Raw genomic sequence first — 20,254 nt, 5'->3', positions numbered from 1 at the left:
CCAGGATGTGAGGGTGGGTGGGAAGGTGTGTGGGTAAACTATACCTGACACCTACCCGGTTCACCCAACCTCAGTCTTAATTTCCCTCCGTAGGCAGATCGGTCTTGAACCTGAGGCTACAATTCGCATCGTTTGAGCAAGTCCAGAATCTGAAGAGGAAAATCTGAAAGTCGAGAAGCAGTTTAAAGAGCTTTTTCTGTGATTTGAATGGCAGCCATTAGCAATGTAAAGATGTATCATCGCTAAAAAGGAAGACAGGCTCGCAGATTCGCGAGGTTTAAATATCATCGTTTTTTTTTTTTTGTTTTGCCTTTCATCGAGTCGTCCTTGCCTTCATCATTGACATGAGCTGTGGCATTCGTACAGTGATATGGTGTGTACAGTTTTTCTTGTCTTGTCTTTTTCTTGCTTGAGTCCACTTTTTAGCACCTATCCTCTTCCCTGCACATATCTACAGACAAGAAAGCTGTTTCACAGTTCCACAGACTTCGTGTGTATGTACTTTAATGCCAACGGTGGGGCAGGTAGACTTCTTTCTCTAACTACCAAGGAGGCGGCTTCTCAGACATCAAAGGCCTGCAACTGTGTGGAGCAGTTCAATTAGCAATTCCAAGCAGCGGTACTGTAGAATCCTGTTTCAGGAATGCACCGTTTGACTAGAAATACAGTTGGAAGGAGGAGGATTTTACCAGACAATATTTGTACACTGGTGTGATTCTCGTTTTGTGTACCATTTGCCATATTTATTTCTCTCTGAAGCCAACAATGTCAAGCATGGCAGCTGGAACATTCGGAGCAAGGACCGTAATTAATGTGTTCAACGGACGGTCAGTTCTGTGAATGAAAAAAAAACCTTAGCTTCCAGGCCATACCCCACTTCTACCGCCCTTGCCAACGTGTATTCCAATTTTCCCGGCAAATATTTGCACAAAGGCGTATTTTCTGGTCTGCCCCCTTTGACTGCGATTGCTTTGGCGAACGTATAGTAGCCAGTGAAGGTGAGCATGGAGGTGTGGGCGTGAGACTGTTACCTGAAGTGTTTGTGAGTCGGTGAGCCAAAGTGATTTGAGCAAATTCCCTCAAAGTCCTGTACATGCGGTGGTGTTTGTGAGGTTACAGGGGTGGCCTGGGAAAGTCCCCCCAAAGTGTTAATGAACCGATGAACACCGTGGCCTCGGAACCTTCCCCAAAGTGCACCAGCGTTTGCGAGTCCCCGGTGACGCGCTTCCGTCGCTGTGCGCAGCTTACCTGTACGCAAATGCCAGCAGCTGGGCTGCGCGAACCGACGGGGGTGGGCGGCAGGGTCGGGTAGGGGTGGATGTGAGCGGCGTGAGTCTCTGGCTGCTTGTTTACAGTTGTGAAATCCGATCCCGTTGCGCTCTCGGCTTTGTGTTTTGAATAGCCTAGCCTTGTAAGCTGGTGTGAAACGAGTGAATATTCAGACCGTCCTCCTGCTCGGCGCTGCCTTCAACTCCCGGGGTCTCTCCTCCAAACCCTGCGGTGTAGTTCCTACGTGTTTCGCGCGTGCACGTGTAGTAAATTCACAACTTTTTGCTGGCCGCAGTAGTATATTGATGTGTTTACACAGTGGAAGTGGGTGGAGGGAAAGGGGAGTATAAATCGTATTCAGGGTGCAGACAGCGACAAGTGTGGGATCTTCACACATGTTTGTCCAGGCGACAGAGGTTTTATGGCTGTAAGGAGCGGGGCAGAGGGTTTGTCCATTTGCCAACAGAATTTCGCAAGAACATGTTCCTGTTTAGGCCAGACCCCTTCATGTCTTGTGAGTTATAAGAATTGAGATTAGATTGGTTCGACATGATGGTTTCTTTTCGCCAATTTCTCTTCTTAAGTCGTCTTCAGACCATTGTGGGATTATTTGTTCAAAAGCTTTCTTTGGTTTCATCGAGCAATCCCAGTCTCCGATTATGTCAAATGTGAGAGCAGATAAGTGACGGAGCATGATGATGAAGCAGATTGATAACAGTAAACAATTCCTTGTTAAAACTTTTCGAACTATCGGCGGTTGAAGAACGCTATAACAACAACCATCAAAATGAAATATCTACATTAGTCACTTATATAAGATTGTCGGTGTTAATGTGGTTCTGAAATCACTATTGACATGTTGAAAAAAATGGGGTATGGTTGGTTTAATTCCATGTTTGTCTTGACTATCAAACTTGAGTGATCTGTACAATGTTAGACTTGTCCGACAGACCTAACCCAAACTGAGTTTTAAGGTTAAAGGTTAAGCGTTAAAAAACATAGGATGCCAAATAAATGGTAATATAGTTATTTGCGGGTACTGTGCAGTCCTCTCGTGTGTGACATCTGCCTTTGACCTGTCTGTAAATCTGACTGGACATGCTTGGCATAAATTTCCTTTATCGGTATAAGGTCACGGTGACATGACCTTTGTAACATTTGCATTTAGCAGTTTTTTTATAAATCTTATTGGCTAAGTGGTTTCATGTTTACTTTGCTAGCGATGCTTTGTTTCCGGGTTCAGCGCTGTTAACAGAATTTTTGAGTAAGCGCACAAAATATTTTATATCCTTTTTGCAATTATTCATGCCTGTAAGGCAGACCACTGCGCTAAAGCTGAGTCTTGATCCTCCGAACTTCGAAAAAAGCAGACTGGAGATACTGGCGGCTGCTTCCATCCTGGGACGTTGGAAACACGATTATTCTCCCCTCGTTGCCTTAATTTTCAGCAGCTAATCCTTTTGTTGCCGAGACCTTGATGCCAGTCGAACAAGGACACTGTTGAAATCATCGAAAATTATGGCCCTCCGATACCCGTGAGTCATCGCGTCGCCTGGTTGCTCGTCCATGCAAAGGGACATAACTGACAGTCGCATGGGACATAACTGAGCCTGCGCGCGTGCTGGCCACAGTGAACGTTTCCGCAGACTTCCAGCATGAGCCACGTGCACGCACGCGCGTGCGTCTACCACCATGTGAGCATCGAGAACAGCCAAAGTGCGTGTTACGCAACGCCGCCTGTTGGTCCCCGGGAACTTTGCAGACGCCTGGGATTTCGTCCCCTTGTATTCCAACCATGGCTCCACCGAGTAGCAGACGACAGGGGTCGAAGCCTCGTGGCGGTACTTCAGCCGGCATTGTAGACCTTGACGACTGCTGGGGTCCTCCGAGACCAAGAATTTTCTCCTTTTCCCGTTTATCTGCGATTTCCCACTGCGGTTACTTTGCCCGGATCCACCTCCCTTTCCCACATCCACCCTCCTCCATCCCCCTTTCCCACATCCACTTCCCTACCCTACTTCTCGTAAACTTTTCCTCCCTTATTCTTTCCTTACGCTCCGACTTTTTCTCGCTTTCTCCTTTCTCTCACACATCCACCACCACCGTCATCCTTCCGACACTTTCCGGATGCCCACCCGGTTGTACCCGCAGATGGGCATAGTGGTTTTCACTTTAGTCCCCAATCTCTGCTTCGACTAAACGGTAATTTATTTCGTGCACGTGACATCAACGCCAACTGGGGCTATTTCTCTTTTATTTATTTCTTCTACGCAATCAGTGTTAAAGTTTGTTTAACTGTTAACCGCGTTTAGCCGTTGGCGCATGCGTATAACAGGTCAGTGGCAGAAGCGAAGGTGGGTAGGGGAGAAAAATAGTTGCATGACAAAGTGTCAGGTCGGAGGAGCACAGGTGCAGGCGAGACAGGAACCGTGGCAGCCGTCAGCCTGTAGGCTTCTCTGACAACAGCGGCCATGGTGATCGATGGATGGCGCTTCGCGGAGCCTGTTGACACGAAGCTGATAATCGCTATGTTTAGTCCCTTCGGCCGATTGGATGGAAACACGGCAGCCCTACCCCGGAGTTTGTCGAATAAATTCCCGTTGCTGTCGGAGGCTAGAACAATGCGCAAACGCAGGCGAAGGTACCTTGGATTCCGAGCTGGCGCCCGTATCTCCGGACATAACTCATGCCGCCCCGATAAAGGCACCAACAGCCTGCCCGCCTGGCTTATCTGGACACTTCAGAGTTCCCAGGATGCACCATTCAACGTCCTCCTCCCCACCCACCCATTCACCCATCCGTGCATGGCATCTAGACTTGAGGGAACGTAGTTGGTTGAAAGTTAAACTTGTTGAAGTTTGCTGTGCTTTTTTAACATTACCGCAGTTTTATGCCAAGATTTAACAAATAAAAATATCTGGTCCTCATTCCTACCCTCCGAACACTAACTGGTGGACAGGTACGTGGCTGGCACGTAATAACGTTTTTATGACCTCACGTCCTGCCTCTCTCGGCCCCCAACCTTCGCCGCCTGAAAAAAAGGAACTCGATCGGACAGGTCTATCTTGACGCAGAAATAAAATGTGATAAATGTATATTTGAATTTCCCTCAGCCCCTGAGTTTTCTCAGCAATGTCAGCACCCTAGTCACCCCAGAAGTTATCCAGATGCGGACGGGTTAGGGGAATGGATCCTCCTGCACAAGATCCATGTCCAGCTGGTTATCGCAGACGTGGATATTTATGAGGTTGTTTGCATGGGTTGTGAGAAGAAACCACATATGCACGGTGGTTTTCTTTGACTACTGCGCTCCTGTGAAGTTTTTCTCTCTGTCTCTCACACCACACTGACAGACGAACAGAGGTCTTGCTTACATGAATAAGCACTCCTCTTCACTTTTCTTTCTCTCCGTCCGTCCATCAGCAAGCGACCGAAAGAAACGTCAAGTAAATGATTTGTGAAGCCAGGAGAACGCGCTCGTCAACGACGATCGTTTATAATACGAGAGATTATTCACATGGTTACGACAACACCCTGGTCTTCAGGTGTCGTAGTTGCCATTCAGCGGCGAAGTCGTCCTTTGAGACAGCGATACTGTCTACCCCGACTGTCCCCCCGACATACCCACCTCCGACATACCCACCTCCGACACACCCACCCCTGACACACCCACCCCAACACACCCACCCTCGACACACCCACCCCGACACACACAGATGCCTCCCAGAATTACAAGACCTTCTATTTCTCGTAATCCCAGATACTATTACGGTTGTGGCGCCGACTCTGTTACTCGTCTGTTTAGTCAGTGTGTGTGAGACAAGCCTTTCATGCCTTCAGTCCATCATTCCCTTATCCCTGTCTCACCCAATCTCCGTACTACACTTCGTCTCTTTTTCTCCCGTCTCTCCCACTTTGATTTCCGAGTACAATCCCATTCATTCCTAATTTCAAAGCACCAACCGTCTCTTCTTACATCAGTTGTATCCAATAATAGTCTCATGTGCCTTGTCTCAGTCGATGGAAAAGCAAACTAGAAGAAAAATAGGAGGAAGAAAAAAAGAAAGGAGGAGGAGGAGAAAGCAAGAAAAGAAACTAGAGGAGCAGGAAATATATCAGTAATGACTGTGACCGTGGATGCGAGGCGAGGCTTTGTGGCAGCTAACCAAGTTAGATTTCTCTCCCTTGAGGTTATCTGCCCTTCATCTCCGCATTTCTTATGCGGCAACCCACGCCTTGCGGCCCCGCCGTATCATGCAACCAAATTACAGGGACACGGGGGCTGTTATGCACGGTTTTGTGTTCCCCGCACCGTGGGGCGCGACTAGTGAGTGGTGCACCTTGGGGGGGACCGGGGGGACCGGGGGAGAGGGGTGTGAGTGGTTCGCAGTTTCAACAAACCTGCTACAGCGGAAGGAGACAATTAGCCAGCCTCCTGGCCTCGTTGTGTGGATGGCTGATTTATGAGAGAGGATCAAGGCAGAAAGCGGGAGGGGTGGGGATGAGGGGCCATTCTAACGACCTCTGTGTTGCAGAAGAGTGTCAGGATCAAGAAGGGTTTTGAGGTCTTGTGATGTCCTCTTGCCTGGCTTGAGGATCCAAGCGAACGAACAATTGCCGACCAGCTCGTACTACCTGTCAGTAATCTTTGACTTTTCGTGGAGTAAAGCTGCGGCACTGAAAGAAAGCAGAATGAAAAGAAACAAATCATCTTTTTTAAGGGGGAGGAAATCGTTTGTTGGCCGTGAAGAAAGGACTACAACGATGTCAACAGCTTTTGTCCAGCGGGGATCAGACACGACATTGCTAAGGTCGTCTTTGTCCCCATCTCAAGGTGTAAGTGTCGACAAAGATCCATATCTAGCTTCTGGACTTCTCGTTGACTGTAGGTTCGGATCTTTATTAATCTCCACACTACAAAGTTTGTTCAGAGGATTGTCAATGACTTCGTCCTGGCTTCCATGGACTGACTAAAGGATTTGCGTGCTGGATTTTCCCGCAATGCTCGGGTATGAAAGCTAAGCCAGTTTTGAGCTATGGAGTAGATAACAGGGTCTCCCACCCGCAAAAACGCTCGGCCCTTCATCTGCCGCTTTTATCGCTCGTATTTCATCCTCCGCCTCCAAGTCTAACCATCACCACCACCATCACCACTTTTATCCGAGGCCGTGGTATCGCCAGTCTGGTACTTTCTGATCATCACAGATAAAGCTAGAAAGTGGTCACCTTGCACGTGAAATGCAGGGCCGGGGTCTGATGCCCTCAGGTTCATTGTTTTCTTTTGTAGGTTACATTATCAAAGTGTTGCGTGTTTTGCAAACCTTTGTGACAGGTGTGACTGTAAACTCCATATTTCCAGGTGTTTGACAATCCTGACTTACAAACTCCATGTTTATAGATTATTGACAAAGCTAACCTTGTTTACATGTATTTGACACTATTTGACACACATGACCTATGCACTCCCTCTTTACTTCACAAGTATGGCTGGTAAACTCTCTTTGATACACTAGAAACTCTGAATTTAGATATACTTACGAAGCCTGCAGTATTTATTTCCTATTTCGAAAACCTCAAGAAAATGTTAAGAGACTTTTGACAATTGGCTACCTACTGTCTATGTCTCCCTTTCCTCTTCTGGCGATATTCTTCTCTCTCTCTAACGCGGTGAAATCTGTTGTATTTTTTTCCTACAAACACTTCAAGAATGTTCGATCCATTGAAAATAAAGCTGTGACTATTTAATCTTTAATATTTTATTTAAGAAGCAGGAAACTGTCCCGATCTGCGGGTCTAGAGTAAAAATACGATTTTGCTGGCGTTGGAATATTCAATCTTGTTAAGAGGAAGAGTTGGGGGAGGGTAGCAAGCCTTGTGGTGGGAGACGACGATTCCAAGCATACAGCGCAAGGCATTATGGGAATAGCGGTCAACCCATCTGTTGACGCATACATAATACAGAACATCTGTTATTTGATCCCCACGCGGTGCACTGGTCCGAGATGTCCGGGTGTGTGAGGACCTTTGGTACTCGGGATGCATATGCACGCACACGATCGCAGTTTTTCAACTGCTCCGAGCCAAGCTGGCGTCGCTTCCGGAAGTGCTGACACAGCAGCCGGGTAGTCATCATCATGAAGGCAGCAGCAGCAGCATCCTCATCTTTCTTTTGCATTATCTGCAGTTGTGGAGAACCTCCAGAAGCCACCTCCTCCAACCCACCCGACCCCTGTAAGCTGCAGTGAAGATGATTGCAAGATTTTTATGAAATGACATGCGTGTGCTGCACAACTGCTGCAGGGTAGTCCTCTCTGTTTTCACACGCCAGACTTCTCCCCCGTGTTATCTGCAAACCCCTTTCCTCCGCCACCGTATGTCGTCGGCACCTCGATGAATCCGTAAACGATTTTGCTGACAGGTCACGTGCCTTTGCTGAAAAAGCGCTGACAAGACATTGTTATGCGCTATTTTTAGCACGTTTGTCGGCGCGAGGATGCGGGTGTTGGGGGGGGGGATGGGAGGAAGGAGGGAGTTACCCATAATGGTTGTATTTCTCAAAATTACCAGAATTTTCGCTACTTTTGGGGTGGTCATCACATTGCCTTTCTTACATAATTTTTTTTTCATCGGTTACCTCCTTTGCAATCCGTTGTTTTATTAATGGCGGAGTTAAATGCTGATCGACGAAATCGTTCTGAGAGAAAAGTTTGGTGTGCAAAACCGACACAAGCTTTTTTGCAAACCTATGAGATAAAAAAACAAAAAAACCCACATCACTAGCCTTTGTCCACTGTAAACCAGCGAGAAAATGTTAGAAATGCCCATACACATGCCACCCGGGGTGGTTGCTTTCTGTCCTCACCTGCCATTAGAACGACGCCGTGCATCCACAGTGAAGCGAGGAATTATCCAGCTTAATCCATGGACCGCTTCCTCCCTTTAGAAGCTCTTTTATAGACGGAGAACACATTTAGTTCGAGCTTGACCCTCCGTTTTGTCGGGTGCACTTTGGGTTTTTTCCCCAGCGACCCGCAAACAAAGCAAACGGACTGGCATGAACTGGGTGTTCTTGGTGATCAAGGCGGTACCCGGCTCTCTCTTAAAGCGGTACTTTTGTTTGGGGGACGGATCTTGGGAGAAAATTACATACCTTTTCATTGCCTGCCAGCTACTCGTACCTGTTCCTGTCCCCAAAATATCTCTAAACCTCGACCCAGACGAACGTTTGAAAACGGGGGAAAGAAGGAGAGAACTCTTTGACGCTCTAGGGTCGTAAAGGAAGGCAGTTATTTATCAGGGATGGATGCCCCCGTCGTTGCACGTCTTAATTACATACCTCTTCGCCAGTCTTTTCAAGCAGACCGAAAAAAAATAAGCTGAAATGTAGATAAAAAGTGAAGCAGGCGTTCATCAATGCTTGATGACATGTACACCTCTCCGTCTCGAGTCCACAAAATCTTTTATGGTCAAAGCGCGCGCGAACTTTGAAGGTAGACATCAAGGAAGAGCCGTTGTTGCTAATGTGTTTGAAGTTTGTTTAGGTCGCCACTGTAGTGCTAACACCCACCCGAGTCCCTCCTCGCTCGTCACCCGGACCCCATGCTAAACACCGCCGACAAATCATTGCGATTGCGACTGTCGAGTTAATGAGGATGCTAACATCCGTCCTCCCGGGTAGCCCCGTCCTGGGACCCGGGTGAATAGAGAGGGTTCCGTGTAGCTGCATTGAATAAAACACCGGTGGATATCTGCAAATTGACCATTTTCTTCTTGAAAATTAGTTGTAAACCCTTTATCGGAGTAATGCAAATTTTGTCATTAGTTTTATCTAACAGGGTTAGTCTTTTTTTTTCTTTAGCTCCATTTATCATTTCTTGTTCTTTTATTTGTTTATCAGGGTTTTCTCTTTGCTCCTCGTGTCATTTATTTTCTCCTGTGTGTCAGTTTTTGTTAACCGTCGCTATTGTCATGCCTTTGTAATATTGTATTGTATCAACAATTATTTCTCTACATTTGATTCTGGTCTTTCTCCCTTAAGGGTCAATGTTTTGCATTCTCTGCATGTTTGGGAAAGCACAGATTGCAAAATGACCAAATTTCTTTTTATGATTCTGTTTAGGCGATGGCTACATCAGTCTGGACATCGCAATGCGAAACGTCACCAAGTACCGGACGCAGCAAGTGCGCCTGCGCTGCGAAATCTCGGGCAACCCACTTCCGTCGTACACCTGGTATAAAAATAGCACACCTCTACGTGATAACGACGACAACGGCCGCATCAGCATCCGACCCACTATTTGGGGGTCAAGGTCAGTGGCGCATTTTTTTTTTGTTGGGAGGGGGTCATGTTTGTATTGTGTCGTTCGGTTTTTTTATTTGTTTATTGTTATGTTGTGCTCATTTGGTTCTTTTTGCTGTATATTGTTGACGCTTCTGAAGCTGAAGTAAAGCTATTCTGGGATTAGGAATGTACCTCTGCTTCCTGACTGCGGCTGCAGTGGTTGTTGCGGTCGTTGTCGTACCACCCAATGTCCGCATCCTAATAATTGTCTTCTCGCCGTCTCTTGTCAAGTCTCCGGTTCTCGAGAAGAAGTTGAGCTTCAGATTGTCATCGATCCGATTAAAGATCGTTACCTTCTGGCTTTTTCGATTTTCTTTCATTTTATCAAGGCAAGAAACCGCAGGAGAGGTGTAAAACGAATGAACGGCAAGGTCGGACACAGAATAAACACGAAAAATAAACCGTAATGGCAGGGAAACTATTATAAACCACAATATTATTTTGTTGTTGTTCTGTCGCTTTTAAAAGTTAATTTCAGAATAATTGGGTCTTGTATATAGATTAATTACATAAATGTCTTGCTATGGGAGGTTAACTGTTATTTTAAATATTTTAATTACATTTCATTGTGTCGTTAACGTTACAGACCGGGATGGAGTGACACGGGTAATGCGTAAAGCACTCATTCTCTCCGCTCTTTGTTCCTCCTCTCTTCACTTCTTCATCTTGTCTTCTTTAATTTTTTTTTTTTTCGTCATCTCATTCTTCTCTTCCACATCTTATGTTCGGCGAATGCCAAGGAAGGGTCTTTTATTCTTCTTTCTTCTTTTATTCTTTACGATACCAAACTCTCCCCTCACCCACCCTACCCACACACACACAAAGCCTTTTTTTGTTTTGTTCCTACTTCCTGCAGCGACATCTAGGCAGTCGTCTTGCAGAATCTGTTTTTAATGCAGTCGACGTCCCCCTACCTTGCAGACAATGTGAAGACGGTGAACGTGTTCGCCATGGCTGTAGAGTGGGCGGCGGGGGAGTAAAAATGGCGGTGTAGTCTTTCCTCCCACTGTTGAGAACGGTTTTTTTACGCTTCTTCCCCCCGCTGTGTTTCTCTTGCAAACTACTGCTTATTTGCTCTTTCTCTCTCTCTCACACACACACACTGCTCACGGACACAAGATAGTTTTATGAACACATCCTCTTGCACGCACGCACACATTCACACGCACGCATGCACGCAGGCGAACGCTCTGACCGTCAGTCGTGGATTAAATTGTCGCCTGAAAGCTTTCACACGCTCAATTCTCCAGTGTCCGTCCCCGCCATGATGTGGTGGAGGGCCTGGTTCCCAGTTGAGAGTCTTTGTGGTGGCGCTGTTGTCTTGGGCGCAGTCGGAGATCTGCCCTCGGGCTCTGCGCTCGTCGTTTCATTGTTTGCTTCCCGCTGCCGCCTCCTGCACTGCGTGATGAGACAGCTTCTCCTAAAGTTTATTTCTTTTCTGGAAAATCTGGAAACGATGTCACAAGACTTCGTGTAAACCCTGACTCCATAGATTCTAAAGCTTGTCTTTAAGCACTGTTTATCTTTTTTTTTCTTGGGACTTGCTGATGCCTTGGAAGATCTTCCTACTCTGGTTTACAGCAATATTTGTGTATATTTAAATGTGGCAAACGAACGGGATCTGCTATTTCAAGGGTCACTATGAGATGTAATTTTGATGTTACATTCCATTGGATGAAAGTAGTCACATGATCAGGACATGGCACACGCTGATGTCAACTGCCATGGACCAATGTCTCTTGGAGTCCCCAAGACATCAAAATTTGCTGAACAGGACATTGCATACATCAAAGAGAACATCGCACACAGACATTCAGTCAACTGAACACATCCGAAAAAACATTGAACACAATCAGCACAACTACCAATCGAACACCGCTGATGGCCAATTTCAAGACATCGAAGTTAATTAACTAGTTGTGGGACTGCTGATAGAATTTGTGAAAAACAATACTGAAAGAATATTTCTCTGCTCTTCTGTTTAATCTCAGCTCAGTTCTTATTTTAATAGACCGACTTTTTGACACGATCGTGTCCTCCTGTAAGTCATTTTCTCTTCCCAGCATGCAGAGGGCGATTTTCTAACTGTGTGATTTAGATCGCAGATGGTTCACAGGACCAAAATATTCGCGTCACAGACTAGGATTTCTGTTTCTTTTAGTTTTCCCCCCAATTCTCTCCAGCGAAGACTGACAAGCCTGTTTGATTAGAAGCAGGCCGAGTTGCAGAAGCAAAGAGGGCATAAATCACTCACCATCAGGCCCTTCTCTTCACCACTGCACGGCGTCCACGGACGGACACAGACGGGGGTAGTGGGGTGGATGGAGAAGCCCTCCGCAGCGTTTCTCCTCCCCCACCTCCAGTGACAGCCTCAGATCCCCTCGACCCCGTCTCGACAGACAATTAAAGGAGAGAACCTCCTGGTTCTGTGGATAGACCCGCGAGCAGGCCAGACAGGTAAAAGAATGGGCTGGAAGGCTGGAGGGAGGGAGATAGAGATAGGGAAGGGGAAGGAGAGAAGGTAGGAATGCAATCGCTTTCTGGTCCGTTTCCGTCGTCACGGATGCCGTGCGGGAATCAAGACCATCAGGTCTTAGCAGGGGCTATGTCAAGGTGCTGACAGACCCAGAGTACGCAACCGTGTTCCAGTGGGGAGACTGGGGAACCTCTCGAGACTTCTAGAACTGTGTGCGGGCAGGGGAGTCTAGGGTCAGGGTCGGGCTCAAAAAGCTACCATCGAGAAGACCTCCGCCAAGCGGATACCAGATCACTTTATGTCTCGAAAGGAACATCTCAAGCATCTCACGCAGACCTTAAGGACCTTCCGAGGATCAAGACTGAAGTATCTCTTAATTTAAAAAAAAAAAAAAACATATTCATTTGACAATCTTAAGATGTTTTTACCACACATCCAAGATGCAAAATACACAACACCTTGTAAGCTAGTTGGATTCGAAGATTTACTTTTTACATGTTTAACATTAGCAATGAGCAGCTGTAAAAACTTTTGTTTGCTGTCTTACTTTCGCGCATGCATGAACAAGAACTCTAACTCAGAAAAAAGTTTGTAAAGGAAACAAATCCAAGTAAAAGGACATTGTCTCATTGTTGTATTAACTAGAAACTTCCTTTTTATTACACTGGCTACGGATTCTCTCTTATACCACATACTCTTGAGCTCGAAGCGATCGCTGGCTACAAAATGTGGAAGAAAAAGATGTTTAAATGATCACAATATTCAAAACATATTAAGAATACTCCTGTTGTCCTTTCAATTTAAATATAAAACACACGGGGGAGAGAGAGAGGAGTGCAGACCAAACGGAGGACATGTACAGTCAATGTTGCCAATGATATGCGCCACTTCAGAACAAAAGCCATCCATTACTGTCATCTCTTTATTGCCTTTCCGCTTGATGAGATATCGTGCACTAAATGCACTGGAGCATTCATCGGAGTTGAAATTTATTACCAGTTTTTATAGTTCTCTCATGCCCAACGAATGGAATCATGATACTATATTTTATTGTTATGTAAATGCGCATAAGCACAAAAACTATCACAGACCACCAGTTAGCCATTCATTTGATAATTATTCTGAAAAATGGCTCAGAGAAAAATGTGAAAAACATTGGCACTTAATGTCATCAAAACTTGAAGTGAACATCAACTAATTAGATATCTGGGCACACGAATCTCCCAGAGCTGTGACATCAGATGTGATATGTAAATTTTTCAGGAGCATCAACAATGTCTAAACCTCTCCAATTTCCAAATGGTCAACGACTTCTGGGACAGGGGGAGAAGAGGGAGGATATGTATTGCAAGCGGGAGGTTGACTGTCCCACCTAGTCTAACTTGAGTACAGATCGTTGACCTGCTCTTTCTCTCCCCTTCTTTTTGAGTTCTTTCCCCTCATCAGATTCTCTTTCCTGGAGACTAGAGTCCTTTTTCCAAGATAATTAACTCCGGTCTCCACGTAAGCAAATTTTACGAATATCTCGCGGAATTCACCTGGCAACAAATTTTACCAGTATAAATGCCAACGATTATTACTATTTTTATTAAAACCACTTTTTAACACATTTTCCTGCTTGGCAATGATCTCAATACACTTTGACAAAAAACAAGAAAATATTTTTCTTATAGTAAAAAAATTCTTTATTTAAGATGGGAAGCAATTTGCTCCTGTGCCCCGTTCCTGCCCCACCATTTAGGCTGGAAAGACCTTCCAGATCTTAATTTCCTGGAAATTGGTTTCATTATAACATGGAGTCCGGGAGTTAGCTTAGGGTTACTAAGGTTGGGCCCTTTCTCAACCCCTGTATTGCTCAGATCACAATTAAAGTGCCAGGCTGCTGCACTTCCTGTTTGTGTGTTTATCTCTGTGATGGTGAAGCTGTCTTGTAAGCCTGTTGCGCACTTGCTTGTTCCGCAGGCGCGAGCACTACACCCAGGGTAACTCAGGTCGCACTTTTGACGCGCACCCATGTGTCAAAGAGGTTAATAGCCCTCGGTTTGTAAACACCCGCTGCTTGCTTTTAAGAATAGGATTAGGGAGGTGAGGGTTTGTCAAGGGTGCGCGTGCACCCGCGCAGCACGTGCCACCCTCTCTCTCCCATCCTCTTCAACCTTGGCACCGTCGGTGCAAAATTCAAGTTGACACCGACGTCAGCAGCGTGTCGGGGTGGGGGTAGGGGTGGAGAACAAGGATGATATGTTCATGGTTTGTGATGGAGAGAGATGGAGATTGGGGGGTTAATCTGTTGACGGCGTGTCAGAAGATGCCACGTAACATCCCATCCCAAGCTGGGGGGAACTCTAATGCTGATGGTTGGCACTAGGTTCCTTCAGGTGCGCGACATGACTCGGTGTTAAGCGAAACAAACCATAAAAAAGTCTGTAGCGACACACATCTTGTGTCTGGCACTGAGCCTCGCCCCTGTCTTGCGGAAGTGCACCCAGTGGGAGCAGACAGGGTGTGCATCGGCTCATACAGCTTCTGCTAGTGGATTTCAGATGATCTTAGTTCTCACCCAATATTCTTGACGTTTTATGTATCCGGACATCTTTCGTTACCCCATTGCCTTACTGGGATTTTTTCCGCTTCTTCCGTACATCTTACAGCTGCGTTCAATGCGAATTCGTCCATCTCAGCTTGTGCCAGGAAACGATAATTAGTGATATACCTTGTAACTCTTTTTTCTTAGTACAGGTAGGTTTGAAAAAAAATAACTTTAATGGAACATTTCTGGAAATGGCAGCAAAGAAACGTTTGTAGTTACATCCTTTCAGAAAGTGTCCTAATAAAATTATTCTTTGTTACCTCCGTCGCCAAAGGAAGTTAACGAACTTTAAAATACTTCAAAAAGTTCAGGAATGACAGAACGAAGTGGGTTTCAGAATGGTGTGGGGGAAGAGATGGGGAATGTGTGTGGTAAGCGGTTGGTGTGTGGGTAGGTGGGTAGTGGGGTGGGTTGTGGCGATTTGACTGGTGGGATGCCCAGTGGACACCCAGTTGTGGCGTCACATTAGCTGTCTTCCTGTGGAGTGGGGCGATCTCATAGACATTTAGGGGTGATCCGGGACCGAGGATGGTGAGCTCGACAGTCCCTCTGGCACTTTGTCACTGCCACACTTCCTGCAAGAACCGCTGGTTTCAGAATTAATTGGCACTTCGCATTCCCCGCTCGCGTCTCCGCGGATTGTTCAGGAGGGTTGACGGACGTTGTACACTAAGATAATCACTGGATTGGGTTTTTTATTATCTTCCCTTTCCACTTCAACATCTTCCCTCTTCCCTCCCGCCTTCCCCCACTTTCATTTCTACATACAACCCCTCCTCTACTCCCTCTCCCGCAAGTCCCCACCCATCCGATGGCGAGGATATGGGTGGTGTCAAGTGAACGGTGGTGAGTCTTGTATTGCCACTGATAGCAGTTTTGGCAGAAACTCCTTAATTGAAGAGCGTTTCATGTCTGTTATCTAGAAATATACTTGCAGGGGCTGATTGGCAGACAGTCAGAGAGTCAGAGATCCTGTGGCAAGGTTTGGACTTTCTATCATCACGTAGGAAATGAAGTTATAAACAAACTCTGTAGGGGCTAGCCATGTAGGGGGCAGGTGTGTTTATCAGAGTAGCCCACAGAAAAGGGAAAGGAGAAAAAAAATTCAGCGCTTTGTAATATTGCCGGAACTATTTTTTTAAGGTACATTCCCTGTTTCTCCTCCTTCCCTCAATTCCACCCGCTTTACATACCGTTCACATACACCCGTGTCCGTCCTCCGTTTAGAGAGGTTTGAAGATGAACACAGAGAAGTTTATGAGTCGGAGAAAACTTGAAGCGCTAATTGTCTGTGAAACAGGGTAAGGGTGTAATCTAAATACAGTGCTAGATGTGCTTGACACTAATTGGCGGCAATGTGCGGCAAAGACAGGCATAATCACTGGTTTATTTCACGAGCTACTTAACGGTCTGCGCCCTTTGTGCCAGACACCAATCTCATTGCCCGCAGCAAGGACAGACGGCGGACCATCCACCCTCGCATCGCACCCGTCATTCACTCCGACTGTTATGTAATCTTCCACGTGCACTTCATTTTCCACTCGCATTCTTTAGTGCTTTCCGTGCCTGGCAACATCTAGAATCTTCCCTTGATATTCTTAAAGTTTCAGACATTGTCTGTGCCCGCAGCTTTCTTCTTGGAGTCCAAGAACAGACCAGTCATCCTTCGTTTGTGTGAAGCGACACTAAAGACATCGCCGGCCTTAGAACTTTATTTTTTTAAGCTTGACGCCATTTTGATCATCATTTAAACTGCTACATTTTTTTAAAAGTTAATTGTTTGAAAGCGGTGGCAGGAAAATAAACTCTGAAAGTAATGGATGACCTCTTAGAGGGCAAAATCCCGTGTTTCCAAAATAACTGTGAACTTCTGTAGTATGTGTGCCTTGGGATTTTTAATTTTTCTTGTGTATGTTCTGAAGAGGAGTGATTTTTTTTTTTTTTTGGACTCCTTTCAATGAGCTTAGCAGTGCTTAGCTTTCTTCTCCAAACTTTTCTCTTGATTCTGTGACAAGACACCGCCGTCAGCACGAAAGAGAATTAAGTTTTGTCTTGTGTGAAAGCTCTTTCTTAACAGGAAAAATGTCGTTGAACATTTGAGCAAGTTTGGTGAAGCTTTTACAAGTGTATATAAAACAAATGCAAATGTTTACATGGTTAGGTGGGACCTTAATGCAGAGAGAACAACAGCCTTTTTTACTTCTTTTTTCTCTCTTTTCTTTTACAATTTTTTTAATCAACTGTTTGCCCCGACAACAAAATGGAACAAGTCGCATGTTTCCCAGTGTTAGCAGACTTGTCACCGCAGTAGTAGAAACTATGGCCTCCTGGCATCAACATTCAGACACGCTATCAGAACATACTTTCTCTCTTGTCTTCATTCCAGAGGAGCTGGCATCTTGTCATTGGCAGATTTATGTACACGTCATCCTGAGTCTTGCCTCCTATCTGCAGTACCCGTGTACCCGCATTGCCTTGGGATCCTGCCACGTCCACCCACCTACCTCACCCCGCTGTCATGCACTCGCCGCACCGCAGGGTCTTCCTCACTTCTCTGCACACATTCATTGACTTCTTCACTCATTCACTCATGCCTGTTTATTTATATGTGAAGAAAAAAGGTTGAGGAGGGGGTCGCCACGTTCGTTCCATTAGCTGACACATGTTTACGCGCTTATTTACTCATTCAGGCGCCTCACTCATTCATTTATTTCGGAAGAAAGGGGGGTAATCGCGTTTCATTTGCCGACACGTGCTTGCAGTCCGTGCACCTGTTCGTTGGTTCACCCACTCACCCTTTGCTGTCTTCTTTTTTTTTCATTTTGTGTTTAAAAATATAACCATCAAAACACCCAGGTTTGAGTGGATTTTATGTCGAGACTGTAACTTACCAACCGGTGTAAGCTGTATCCTCCATTCCGTAACGCGCGTGCACGCAATGGACTGTGAGCATCAGTGGGCACACGTGTTGTGGAACGTATAACTGAGGTTTATAAGCTGGACAGGCCGGGTGGCGGGGTATAATCAACGTAAACTCCACCCAAAGACTTCACAATTGTTCTATTAAAGCCGCCATGAATGCCAGGAGCGGACGGGTGCGACAGTGCCTGACGGTTAGACAGAAAAAATTATAACCTGACATCCACTGCAGGTGACCTACCCACAAAAGTCATTTCAGTATTTACCGAACCACAGCCACTGGTCATATCGGGTTTGTTATTTTTTTTTTTTTTTTTTAATAAAAGGGGGAGAGTTGGGGGAGATCGTAGAACCTAAAAGGTTCACAAATATTGTTTTGTACTCTGTCGATGAGGTTTTGGTCTGGCATGTACAGGGGTCAAAGGTTATTGTAGAACGGCCAGGGGAATGAAAGTGCCATCGGTGATTAGCACGTGATGGACACAATTATGACTGTCATGTTATTGACTTGAACTCACTCGGCTTACGTTTCTGTGGCTGCTTCAGTCATGCGTGCACAGATTAAGCCCCTTGGCATTTATTTGCACCGGGTGACGCCCCTTTAAATTCGCGGCTACGCAGATTCTCATTTCGAAATGTAAATGCCAAAGGGTTTTTTATTATCTTCTGTAGACAATTTCGGGTATTCAAGTAGAACTCAGTAGAATTGTTTCTATTTTTAGCCACAGGCAACTGATATTTAACGAAGTGTATCTGAGTTGTATTAAAAGTAAGTTAAATATGAAATAAATGTCTCTTTCATGTTTTATCCTTAATCTGTAAATTTGCTTTGTGGATGTAGTAAAAGCCACCTATTTTCTTCGTACTCCTTCCCTCGAGAAATAGGATCTAGGTAAATGCTGCTATTTTGGTACCCTTATCGGACATTTCCCTCCAATCTGGGTAATAATTTCATTAGTTTGTTAATTGGTCGATGCACTTTATTCTCCGGTAGGTAATGTTTTTAGTTCTGAACAACCATGAACGGGACGGGGTCGTAGGTGTGATTTGAGGGAAGAGGAAGAGTGAATTTATGACCAACCCCCCATCAGAAGGGGTTTGCCAATATCAGCGGCTTGTCCTCATTTTCTTCAAGGCAAACTTTTATTTGACTGATGTACAGGGTGGAGGGAGACCCAGTGGCATCAAGTACTAGATAGCAGTCTGTAAGTTACTGCCAACTGGTATCGGGTATGACGTCTGCGTGAAGGTAGAGTTTGATGATAAAAAATGTAGAGGAGGCAGTGGAAGGTGCTGGGAGTGAAGGTAAGAAGGTTTAGTAGATGGTAGTTGTGGTTCAAGTAAATGTTATTTGTGTGCGCTGTTCACATGACAAGAATGTTCACAGTTGTGATTGTAGTATTTCTGGCAAGCTACCGCCTCCTTCCTTACATGGTTCCGGGCTCTCACTCTCCCACACTCATTGGTTTTTGTGTAATTCAAGAGAAGGGAAATTTTTTTATTCAAGGCTTACTAAATCCTGTATCCAGGGCTTTGTAAAAGATGTTTTCTTCGTTACCCAGCAAACGCCCAAAAATATATGTGTGTGTAATTAAGAGAGAAAAAAACAGACCTTTTCATTTTGTCCCCATGATAACAAATAAACGATGAATTTCTCAATATTTAGTCCAACTGCTCTGTTTCTTCATTTTTCTGTCTTCGTTAAGGGAAACCATCTCAGTGCAGACAGAGGGAGGTAAACGCTCTAGCTAATCATCGAGTATTTACGACAGTACCTTTCCCTCCCTCCCCCAACCTACCCCACCCCACTCCACCCCTTTTACAGTTAAAATCGTTTCTATGGGTTGAGGTGCGCGGTAAGAGCGTGAGTGGGTGGCTTGTACCTGTCAAGGTGTGTATAACATGGCGGCCTTCAGTCGGGACGTTTGTGGTCGGCCGACCGGACCCCTGCCGTCTGCTGCTGTGAGCACGTGACTCTCAGCCCTCCTCCCAGCAAGGCCGATGAGTGCGAGGCTCCTCATTACGGGTAGGCACCCACCCAGCTTCTGTCGACTGTTTGCGTTCTGTTTACATTTTGTGCGCGACAACATTTGCAATCGTCTCTCAAAAATTTTTATCCTTTTTTTTTGTTTTTGTTTTTATCATTGAAAATTTTTTCTGCGTTTATTTTCTGATTATTTTATTTTTTTCTATTCGGCCTCTCCTCCCTACCATTACTCTTTTTCGTTCCCCGCCAACTGTCGACTTTTTTTTAAATGGGGAGAAAGGGGGCAAACATTCTATTTTCTGAAACTCAATCACTGGTTCATTGATTAGTTCATTCACTCGCAGGCAGGGAGGACATAAAATAATAATAAAATAAACTGTGTTCGGCCATAACTAGAACCACATAAAAGCATATTTGTAAAATGAACATTTTAGACAACGCCTGCATTGATTATATGAAAGAAGGAATAAAACTCTCTCCACTCAACCACGAATAAAAGCATTAAGCTGCACACGAATAAATGAACAAAATGGCATCCACGCTCACTTTCCTAGCAGCAGACGACAGCTGTCTAAACCTCAAAAATATTCATGAATATATGTTTGGGTTCCAAATACCGAAGCCAAACAGGTGCATTCGAGATGAAAACTGAAAAGAATACTTTCTTATACC

General features: G+C 45.4%; 1 protein-coding gene across 2 annotated transcripts in view; it reads left to right on the top strand.

The window, feature by feature from the left end:
• The window catches only part of LOC112556266 (inactive tyrosine-protein kinase transmembrane receptor ROR1-like), a 232,331-nt gene that overhangs the window by 168,556 nt on the left and 43,521 nt on the right, over positions 1-20,254 (top strand). For both annotated transcript variants that reach the window (XM_025225105.1, XM_025225106.1), the window contains one exon: positions 9,389-9,578. In XM_025225105.1, the coding sequence (XP_025080890.1) occupies positions 9,389-9,578 (190 nt within the window). The remainder of the gene's footprint in view (positions 1-9,388; positions 9,579-20,254) is intronic.

This window comes from Pomacea canaliculata, linkage group LG2, assembly GCF_003073045.1.
Source record: "Pomacea canaliculata isolate SZHN2017 linkage group LG2, ASM307304v1, whole genome shotgun sequence".
In the NCBI taxonomy this organism is placed as follows: Eukaryota; Metazoa; Mollusca; class Gastropoda; order Architaenioglossa; family Ampullariidae; genus Pomacea; species Pomacea canaliculata.
The sequence above is the reverse complement of the archived record's forward strand: the minus strand, read 5'-3'. Positions and strand labels throughout refer to the sequence as shown.